The sequence below is a fragment of the Oncorhynchus gorbuscha genome, linkage group LG01, assembly GCF_021184085.1.
Source record: "Oncorhynchus gorbuscha isolate QuinsamMale2020 ecotype Even-year linkage group LG01, OgorEven_v1.0, whole genome shotgun sequence".
NCBI lineage: Eukaryota > Metazoa > Chordata > Actinopteri > Salmoniformes > Salmonidae > Oncorhynchus > Oncorhynchus gorbuscha.
The window spans coordinates 42,442,901-42,454,083 of NC_060173.1; the positions used below are offsets into that span (position 1 = coordinate 42,442,901).

The 11,183-nt window shown below is 47.3% G+C and overlaps 1 protein-coding gene across 1 annotated transcript in view; it reads left to right on the forward strand.

Moving 5' to 3' along the window:
• The window catches only part of snrkb (SNF related kinase b), a 36,280-nt gene extending 29,718 nt beyond the window's left edge, over positions 1–6,562 (forward strand). The window contains exons 3-6 of the mRNA XM_046353322.1: positions 1,213–1,354; positions 4,594–4,806; positions 5,002–5,139; positions 5,230–6,562. Of these exons, the coding sequence (XP_046209278.1) occupies positions 1,213–1,354; positions 4,594–4,806; positions 5,002–5,139; positions 5,230–6,487 (1,751 nt within the window). The 3' untranslated portion in view covers positions 6,488–6,562. The remainder of the gene's footprint in view (positions 1–1,212; positions 1,355–4,593; positions 4,807–5,001; positions 5,140–5,229) is intronic.
• The last annotated feature ends 4,621 nt before the right edge of the window (positions 6,563–11,183 follow it).

Consider the following 11,183-nt stretch of genomic DNA (forward strand, 5'->3'; position numbering starts at 1 on the left):
GAAGCCAGCTGCACCAATGTGTCGGAGGAAACACCGTGCACCTGGCAACCTTGGTTAGCGCGCACTGCGCCCGGCCCGCCACAGGAGTCGCTGGTGCGCGATGAGACAATGATTTCCTTACCGGCCAAACCCTCCCTAACCCGGACGACGCTAGGCCAATTGTGCGTCGACCCACAGACCTCCCGGTTGCGGCCAGTTACGACAGAGCCTGAGTGCAAACCCAGAGTCTCTGGTGGCACAGCTGGCACTGCAGTACAGCGCCCTTAACCACTGCGCCACCCGGGAGGCCCCTGACTTGCCCGGTTAAATAAAGGTTAATAAACAACATGCAAATAAAGATTATCTGTATGTATGGTATTTGAATCAGCCCCTTTTCAGGGAATTGGGTTACATATTCGATTCGCCATCTCTCTCACGTACTCTCTCCAGTGCTCCTTTCTCTATGCACATGACTGAGAAGGAGGGAGGTTTATTTTCCTGGACAGATATCTTGGAATGGAACCATCCTGAAAAAGATTAGTTCTCTGTGGCCAGCCCCCATGTTCCACAGCTGCTCTCTACTTGTGACAGGTCACACACTGTTCTGAGTTGTTCTGGGTGCAGGATGTTCTGAAAGCGCTTCCAGAGACCTTGCGTTACTCCGGCCCTGAGGAAGGGGAGAGGGGAGGAGACAGGAAGGGCGTGCACCGTGCACGCTGAAGAATGTCACTCAATAAGAGCAGAGACAAATAGAAGGCTCTGAGCAGGGCCTGTGTCAGTGTGGGTGAGAGGTTGCCTGTCTGTCTTTTAGGGCAAGCAATCATAGGGCAACTTACAGTGTGGGTGAGAGGTTGACAATGAGTGTCTCAAGGCCTGTCTGCTCGCTCCAGGTTTCAGACTCCAGACCCAGTCTGCCTGGAGGAGGGAGAGTTATGTACTCACACAGCTGTCTGGGACAAATGCCTGGCTCTGTAAACAACATCATATACTTCAGCTACTGAAACCAGCCTATTGAGGAACAAGTTATACTGTAGATGGTTGTTTATTGGTTTGTTTGAGTGCTTGTTTTCTGTTAGGAAAATTATGTTTTCATGATCTTGTGACCTGACCATACAAATCTCTAGGCCCTAGTGATCATATAGTATGTGTGTGCGTACTCACTTTACTCAAGTGTGACAGGGTGTTTCTGTATTGTATCATATGATGACTGTATGCATGGTGTTTGTGTTACAGATATCTGGTCGTTGGGGGTGATCCTGTACATGCTGGTGTGTGGACAGCCCCCTTTCCAGGAGACCAATGACAGTGAGACGCTCACCATGATCATGGACTGTCATTACACCGTCCCAGCCCACGTCTCCTCAGACTGCAAAGAGTGAGTACCACCCATCACTTACAGAGATAGGCCCCCAGCTCTCTCTCTCACACATCCACACATTGACCTTAACACAGTAAGAATATGTCATATGGTTTTATTATTCGGTCAGATACTGTGGTTATATGACAAAAATACACACAATAATCATGATGTCAGTCAGTTGTCAGCTCTCCGTGTTTATGAATACAATGCGCCAAATTGTCCTACCCCAACCTGTCCTACCCCAGCCTACACTGCCCCAGCCTACACTGCCCCAGCCTGCCCGGCCCCAGCCTACACTGCCCCAGCCTACACTGCCCCAGCCTACACTGCCCCAGCCTGCCTGGCCCCAGCCTACACTGCCCCAGCCTACACTGCTCCAGCCTACAATGCCCCAGCCTACACTGCCTTAGCCTGCCCTGCCCCAGCCTCCACTGCCTTAGCCTGCCCGGCCCCAGTCTACACTGCCCTAGCCTACACTGCCCCAGCCTACACTGCCTTAGCCTGCCCGGCCCCAGCCTGACCGGCCCCAGCCTACACTGCCCCAGCCTACACTGCCCCAGCCTATACTGCCCTAGCCTGCCCGGCCCCAGTCTACACTGCCCCAGCCTACACTGCTCCAGCCTACACTGCCTTAGCCTACACTGCCCCAGCCTACACTGCCTTAGCCTACACTGCCCCAGCCTACACTGCCCTAGATCATGCCCAGAAATGATAAACCAGTGTCTCCTATCGACCAAACTCTAAACCTCACACCTATCTGACAACCTTGTACAAACAGACTTCTAGACACAGTGTACCCTGTGATCATTGGCTGTTTTTGTCAATTGGGGAAAGCCAATCACTGAATAGGGAATACAATATTGAGTGTTGATTTGAGGGGGCAAGCCAACCAGTGGGTAGAATAAAGAGCTGACTAAAGGGAAAGTTCATGTCAGGCGTTATAGGAAATTGAGTGAGTTGGCTGCAACCCATGCTGTATTGGATTGGCATGGGTGTGATCAATCCCTGCATACCTAGTCCATTCCATATCGGACCTCAGATCTCACCCCAGCTCTGGTATATATTAAAGATCAATCTTGACAAAGCTGTATTTGTTTTAAAAGTTGTGTTAGCTGAGCCCCTTGGTACCAGTGCTATGTGTGGTTGAGACTGAAGAACACCCCTGCAGCCCATGAACCTCAGACCAGAGACCTGGCAGATGTTGTGGTTCCGAAGCAGATGACTCTGCCTCAGACTTCTGGATGACTGGCTCAAGAACAGTTCCAAACATAGAACATGGGCCACATGACCAGGGCCCTGATGAAAGCTCCTTTAATGGAAAGATGATTTCTTGCTAAACAGTTTAGTCCTGCGGGCAACAATCAACTGAACGAAAGCAGAAACCTCCTCTCCCCACCCTTCATCTCTTTCATTTTCTCTCTCTCGTTGCCCATTTATTTCTCTCCCCTCTGTTGCTCTCTCTCTCTCTCTCTCTCTCTCTCTCTCTCTCTCTCTCTCTCTCTCTCTCTCTCTCTCTCTCTCTCTCTCTCTCTCTCTCTCTCTCTCTCTCTCTCTCTCTCTCTCTCTCTCTCTCTCTCTCTCTCTCTCTCTCTCTCTCTCTCTCTCTCTCTCTCTCTCTCTCTCTCTCAAGCAACTCTTAATTTGTATTTAGTGCTTTACTCTACAGTAGTGTTGTGAGATATGCATGGGTCAGTTAGGGTGGTATGTAAATAATTAATTTCTATAAATATTTAAGTAGTTGTATGAATAGGTTATACCAAACACCAACAGCATTATTGGAGGTTCAGAGAAGCATGGGTACTTGAACAGTATAGATGGATTTAAGGGCAAATAGAACATTTCTGATAAGTGCATAAGCTGATTTGGTGATCCTGGTCTTACATGGTTAAACCACGTAAAGACACACACGCACACACAGACAGACAAAACATTAGGAACACCTAATATAATAGAAGCACGGAACACCGTGCTTCTACACCGGCATTGCTTGCTGTTTGGGGTTTTAGGCTGGGTTTCTGTACAGCACTTTGAGATATCAGCTGATGTACGCAAGGCTATATAAATTGATTTGATTTAATATTGAGTTGCACCCCCTTTGCCTTCAGAACAGCCGAAATATCGTCAGGGCATGGACTACAAGGTGTCGAAAGCGTTTCACAGGGATGCTGGCCCATGTTGACTCCAATGCTTCCCACAGTTATGTCAAGTTGGCTGGATGTCCTTTGGGTGGTGGACTATTCTTGATACAGACAGGAAACTGTTGAGTGTGAAAAACCCAGCAGCATTGCAGTTCTTTACACACTCAAACCGGTGTGCCTGGCACATACTACCATGGCATTCATACACAATCCATGCCCCATTTGTGTCGCAGCTTTAAAATCCTTATTTAACCTGTCCCCTCCCCTTCATCTGCACTGATTGAAGTGGAATTAACAAGTGACATCAATAAGGGATCATAGCTTTCACCTGGATTCACCTGGCCAGTCATGTCATGGAAAGAGCTTAGTGTATACACATACACTAAGCTCCCGACTTGGGCTCCCGAGTTGGCGCAGTGGTCTAAGGCATTGCATCTCAGTGCTAGAGGCGTCACTACAGACCCTGGTTCAATTCCAGGCTATACCACAACCGGCCGTGATTGGGAGTCCCATAGGGTGGCGCACAATTGGCCCAGTGTCGTTAAGGTGTGGCCAGGGTAGGCCGTCATTGTAAATAAGAAGTTTAACTTAACTTGCCAAATTAAATAAATAAATACATGAGACACAGAGGGCGCAGTGGCACCCCCTGCTGGTAATTCAAATGAGCTTGTAGAGGCCGCTCAGCCTTTCACTGCAGTGCAATAAAACAGTCGCATGAACAAATAGATGTCTGATGCAGACTTTGCATACCTCTATGCACACACACATATAAGAGAGAAATACAAAGTCCCCATCCTGTCTCAGAGCCTGCATGATGATGCCAAGAGTCAGATTATGCCATGCTTCTCAGCAAATTATCTGCCTGGCCCTGCATGGGTGCACCTAAAGACTGTCTGAGGTCTGCAGGCACTCATAAATATTGATTAACTATGAGATAGACAGTTTGATCTCATTCCCTCTCCTATCACAGATATATGGGGTTATGTGCTTTGCCTGTCAATTACTGAATCAGTGTACATGAGAACTTCACTCACTTGTACCGGTGTTCCAAAAGGAGATATTTATATATAGTATCTGGTCCATAGAAGATGAATTCTCTCTCTCTCTCTCTCTCAGTCTGATCTCCCATATGCTGCAGAGGGATCCATCTAGCCGTGCCTCCCTGCAGGAGATCGAGAACCACCCCTGGCTGCTAGGGGTCGACTCCTCGCCCGCGGGACACAGTGCCGCCCCCCTCACCTCCCACCGTAGCCTGTCCCCAGAGGAACACGAGGTCATCCTCCAGGCCATGACCAGTGGCAACATTGCAGACCGCGACGTCATCCAAGAGTGAGGACATCTCTACATCTCCCTCTCCTTCCCATATTCTCTCTCTCTCAATCTCTATCCTCTTCCTTTGTACCCTGCCACAGATCTGTAAGTTTTTCAAGCAAGGGAGCTTGGTGATATGCGTTATGGATGTAGTTGATTTTGATAGTTCATTATTTTATTTTAAGTGTATACCAATCATTGTGTTGCACCCAGGGCTCTAGAGGCAGACCGATACAACCACATCACAGCCACGTATTACCTGCTGGGGGAGCGCATCCTGAGAGACAAGCAGGAGCAGCCCAGCGAGATGCCCAAAGTCGACAGTGCATGGGCTGAGCCACCACAACTCCAGTAAGACCTATTCACGTCCCTGACAGTCACATTACATACTAGGCCACTAACGGATCATGAACACTACTAACGTCCCTGTCTCTTCTACAGGAGGCCACTGTCTGAGCCTCTGGATCTGGAGCAGAGGGGGCTCCATGGACTGCTGCCTGGCTGTCCCCGCCGAGGGGTGTCAGAGTCTGGGGACTTCCTAGCCCACAGGCCCCTTTTGCTCCAGCCACAGCCAAGTCGCACAGAGAGCCCCTTCCCTGAGTACAGCACAGGGCCCTGCCCGGGGCTCACCCTGCACCCCCAACCCCCTGATGAACCCCTGCAGGTCAAAAGCCTGGGAGCCCTGCAGCTGATCTGTGAAGAGGATGAGGAAGAAGAAGAGGAGGAGGAAGAGGCAATCAAACCACATGTTGGACTTCATAATATTCAAGCACTGCCTCACATAGTAGGCTTGGTATCAACCACTGGGTCTACAGAACAGTCAAGTCCCATGCTCTCAGCTCCAGAGGCTCCACAGAGGCACCCAGTCAGAGTAGTGCCAGGTCAGGGAGAGGAAACAGGCCTGTTGGGCACCTCAGTGAAGGAAGCACCGGACACAAAGAGGGGGGAGGGGGACAGGGAACAGCAGGACAAGGTTTCCAGCCACAACAAAGATATGGAGTCTGACCAGGTGGCAGCCAGACAGGAACAGGGTACAGTGGAGTCAGAGGAGAAGCCCATGGAGGAAGAGAATATGTCATGTGACCCACTGAGGCTAGGTAGTCATGCGACTACAGACCAGCCAATCAATGGTTTAGAAAACCTGATTCAGACAGTGGTAGATAGTCAACTCACTCCGAAAGCTCATCCTCCATGCCTGTCTCGCCTAGGGCGGGTGCAGTGTTGTCGGGGGCAACGAGAGTCTCCTACCCCATACATCATGGAAGTGGAGGAAGACACTATGCTTGAAAACAACAACAACACCACAGAGTCCAAGCCTAAGCTCCTGGTGCAGGGTGGGGGTTCCACTCCAAGCGCTTCACCCCGCTCTCTGCCACGTAACCACTGTGTAGACCTGGGTCCTGACGGAGTGGAGACGACACGCAAGGTGGGTGGGCCTGGAGGAGAGTTTGAGGGGGAAATGCCGGAGGAGCTCCAGTTGGAGAGATCCCATATTGCACCACAGGGCCCTCTTGGGCTCAGAGAGGCGGGGACCGACCCTGCAGTCAGATTGGATCCTGGGAAGGGGAAGAACGTGAACTTGCGAGACCGCCTACTGCAGTTCCCCCTCTGTGAGAAGGCCTTGTCCTTCAACATCCAGCCCACCTCCAAGGAGAAACTCCTGCCCTTCGCCCAGTACAACTGCTGCCACGTGTTGTAGGCAGAGCCACCTGTAGCTTTACCTCCCTATACCTCCCACATCACTCACTCACTTTATAGCCTGGCCACGGGGCACAAACTAGGGGTCCTCAGGCCCATCAAGACAGCCTCACACCAGGCCAGAGCCTGTCACCGATCCATCTAGTTCAACACAAAACACCAGAGCAGTCTGGGTCCTGCCCTGAACTAGAAGTCTGCATCCTACCTGAACTAGAAGTCTGCATCCTACCTGAACTAGAAGTCTGCATCCTACCTGAACTAGAAGTCTGCATCCTACCTGAACTAGAAGTCTGCATCCTACCTGAACTAGAAGTCTGCATCCTACCTGAACTAGAAGTCTGCATCCTACCTGAACTAGAAGTCTGCATCCTACCTGAACTAGAAGTCTGCATCCTACCTGAACTAGAAGTCTGCATCCTACCTGAACTAGAAGTCTGCATCCTACCTGAACTAGAAGTCTGCATCCTACCTGAACTAGAAGTCTGCATCCTACCTGAACTAGAAGTCTGCATCCTACCTGAACTAGAAGTCTGCATCCTACCTGAACTAGAAGTCTGCATCCTACCTGAACTAGAAGTCTGCATCCTACCTGAACTAGAAGTCTGCATCCTACCTGAACTAGAAGTCTGCATCCTACCTGAACTAGAAGTCTGCATCCTACCTGAACTAGAAGTCTGCATCCTACCTGAACTAGAAGTCTGCATCCTACCTGAACTAGAAGTCTGCATCCTACCTGAACTAGAAGTCTGCATCCTACCTGAACTAGAAGTCTGCATCCTACCTGAACTAGAAGTCTGCATCCTACCTGAACTAGAAGTCTGCATCCTACCTGAACTAGAAGTCTGCATCCTACCTGAACTAGAAGTCTGCATCCTACCTGAACTAGAAGTCTGCATCCTACCTGAACTAGAAGTCTGCATCCTACCTGAACTAGAAGTCTGCATCCTACCTGAACTAGAAGTCTGCATCCTACCTGAACTAGAAGTCTGCATCCTACCTGAACTAGAAGTCTGCATCCTACCTGAACTAGAAGTCTGCATCCTACCTGAACTAGAAGTCTGCATCCTACCTGAACTAGAAGTCTGCATCCTACCTGAACTGAACTATCTTACTGTGACCTCAGACATTTTGTAGACAATTCTTGTTAGATCTGTGTAGCCCTTACCTCGTTATACTTAGCATCTACTGCTGCTTCCTTTGTGAGAAAATAACTCAACTTCTTGTGCTGCCATGTACTGAAGTTTATTAACTGCTTTTTGTGTAGTCTTCTTAGACTATCAATATATAGTATATAGCTTTGTATTGATTGCTATTATAAAATCCCTTATATCGTAGCTCTTCATTTTGCACTAGCTTATCTCGAACTGAGCCCATTTCAGCGTATGGTATGTTGTCACTCTGAGGCCTGCTAGTACAGTGCTATAATTGTAATGTCTAGCATGAAGATGATGCATGCTGTAGAGGGGACAGCTATACTCCCTGCCTCAGCCGCCCGTCTACATTAGCTCAGCTAGCGGACTGATGAAAGGGTTGATGCCATTGACAATGTAGCTGGAAGCATGGTATCATTTAATGCTGGGGGTTGGATACGTCAGTGGTAGTCTGAGAGGTGTAAGGTTTGGGACCTAAACTGACTAATGCAGGGAGAGCAAAATCTGTGAACAATTGTTGGACAGGGTTTAATACAAGAGACTTTTGAAAATGGATATGATATCGACTACGGAAATGCAGGTCTTCCAGATTGTTTGTGTGTATAATGTACTTTATTTAAAAATCTTTCATCGTTATTCTTACAAATGCTATTGGACCCTTTTATTTTGTCGGACAACAGTTTCTTTGTCGTAGGACATATCCACAGGTGCGTGATAATAACTATTATTTTGTGGTATCTAAGTGTGGCAGAATGAATCAGTCTCGAGAGCGATGACAGATACTGTACATTAAATCCCTGTATTTAAATCTGTATTATTTACCACATATGCCTCAGTGTACTCTGGGCCGTTAAACAAACAAACCGTGTCCCTGCATATTGTTGTTGGACTTGCCTGGGGATTTGTGTATATATGTATTCTGTCTGTCTATGGTTCTGAGAGTACACCTATACATACTATTAAGAGATACCACTTGATCAAATCAGAAATCCTAATCTAGATGCGAACTAGCTATTATGCAAAGAAGAAATGTTATAGAACGAGAGTCCTCCAAAAGCTGTGTTCTTTCTCATCAGTGGAATCCCCAGAGGACTGTATGAGAGCAGAATTAATGGCATACTTTTATCCCCCTCGTTGTGGAAGAGAAGAGTGTAGTGTTGGGCACAGAGCACTAACCTCAGCTGTCACACATTCATATGATATGGACACTTCAATCTCCCCTGTCTCCTTTCCTCTTCTGTCATTGGATGGGGGGGGGTCTCCATTCCACTCCGCCAACCAGCTGTCTCCTCCACACCTAGCCTGGAGTCACCTTACCTGGGAAGTGTCTGTCTGTCTGTCGGCCCATTGAACCTGATTTAAACTATGACTATAGGGCTGGATTCAATTTGTAGCGCAGAAGATCAGTGTTGTAGCACGGTTTAAATTTGTAAGTAATTTTCGATTGAGCCGACATATGAAGTGTTTACCGCGGAAGCATTGCATTTAAAACGGCAATTTGTGATTGCTAGGTCCATTTTTTTACTTTTAAATTGGTGGTATACCCACTCATTCTTGAAGAATATAACTTATAAATGCTTAGTTCAACTGTTGTACCCCATCACAATACATATTTTAACCTTTTACACCTCTTCATTTGTAAACAAACATTGTATAGCCTCCAAACATGGTTAAAACTATCATTTTAATCTCAGAGCTGGTCAGTCCTTGCACCCATAGTTCAGTCTATGAATTTGAGAGCGCTTACATTTCTCCAGCCCCATCTCTCCTCTGTTTACCAAATCAGTGGTGGGGTGGCCTTTGTTGTTTGAATGGCAGATTTCACCTTTAAATTTCAATCACGCTATAACACTGATTTTAGGCGCTACGGATTGAATCCAATTCTAGGTCTCAATGAGATTTATTTATTTTTGTATTTATTTATTAAAATGGATTTAACCAGTGATATGGTGTGTGATGTGATTTAATGGGTTATATGTACTATAGTAAGGATAAACCAATGTATAATTACTCCTCCGAAACGGCCATGGAACATTGTCTTTTTTTTTAGCAAAGTCCAAGTGGATTTCAGTACATTTTGACAAGAGCATACTGTACAAATAATTTTGATGGCAAACTATACTAAATCAAGTACAACCATCAGCCTTGCTATCTACATTCATCCAACACTGCATCAGTTCTGAAATCTTTATTTTTAAAAGATACTGATAATACATATGTAATAGATAGGCCTACAAATATTCCAACAACAAGCTCATCAATCCAAATGTTTAAAATATAGTCAACTTCAAGTAGAAGTGCACAGATATACTGTATTATGTGATATCAAGTACTCTCGTTGTGTTTGTGATGTGCCTATTATATGTTAAGCGTACAATGTAACACTGATAATGGGAAATTACATGGAGCACACTGGGAACATTTTACAAAATGATATGCAACATGGGAAAAAAAAGGATGCTAATGCTATATTAACACAATGAACATAGTTCTTCTTCTTTGCGTTTCCCTTTAGTCCCTGGCCTTCTCTCTAGTATCTCCCATGACATGAGAGACCACTCTACGTATGACTGAAGCAGTCCTCCAGAGGGAGATACTGACAGAGTTTCTTGGGGCGGAGAGCAGGCTCTCATGGCTCAGCTCCCAGACTTGTCTGTGGATCATCCCCATCTTCGTCGTGGCAGCTGGTTCTAATGAGCCCCCAGATCCAGAGTCTCCAGACCAACACTGGATGGGAAACACAAACACCCTCAGGGGTTCCACAGCCTTCAAAGCTTCTGCAGGAGTCAAAGGGAGATGTACACCCTATAGGTCAATGGTGAAAATGCACTTACCTGTATTGATGTTTTGGGTCATGGCTTCCACTGTGTTGGGTCTATATAGCCCCAGGGGGCACTACATGCTTACACTGGGCTTTGCTGAAATGGCACTATATCAGGTTTTGTACAGTGTGAAAAATTATACAAGTGTGTCAATTTTCACGCTTTTGTCCCAAATCGATCAATATGGCATTGTCCTGATATACAAGCGTTCCAATTTTCCCTCTTCTATACCAAACTGAACAATTTTTTAAACTATCTACTGGATTTATGCTGACAAACACACACACTTATGTCAGTTGGGCAGATGATGAACAGTAACAACATACTGTACCTCCACCAGGATGGCTCCCCAAACCTAACTCCCCTCCCTCATACTGTACCTCCACCAGGATGGCTCCCCAAACCTAACTCCCCTTCCCTCATACTGTACCTCCACCAGGATGGCTCCCCAAACCTAACTCCCCTCCCTCATACTGTACCTCCACCAGGATGGCTCCCCAAACCCAACTCCCCTCCCTCATACTGTACCTCCACCAGGATGGCTCCCCAAACCTAACTCCCTTCCCTCATACTGTACCTCCACCAGGATGGCTCCCCAAACCTAACTCCCCTTCCCTCATACTGTACCTCCACCAGGATGGCTCCCCAAACCTAACTCCCCTCCCTCATACTGTACCTCCACCAGGATGGCTCCCCAAACCTAACTCCCCTCCCTCATACTGTA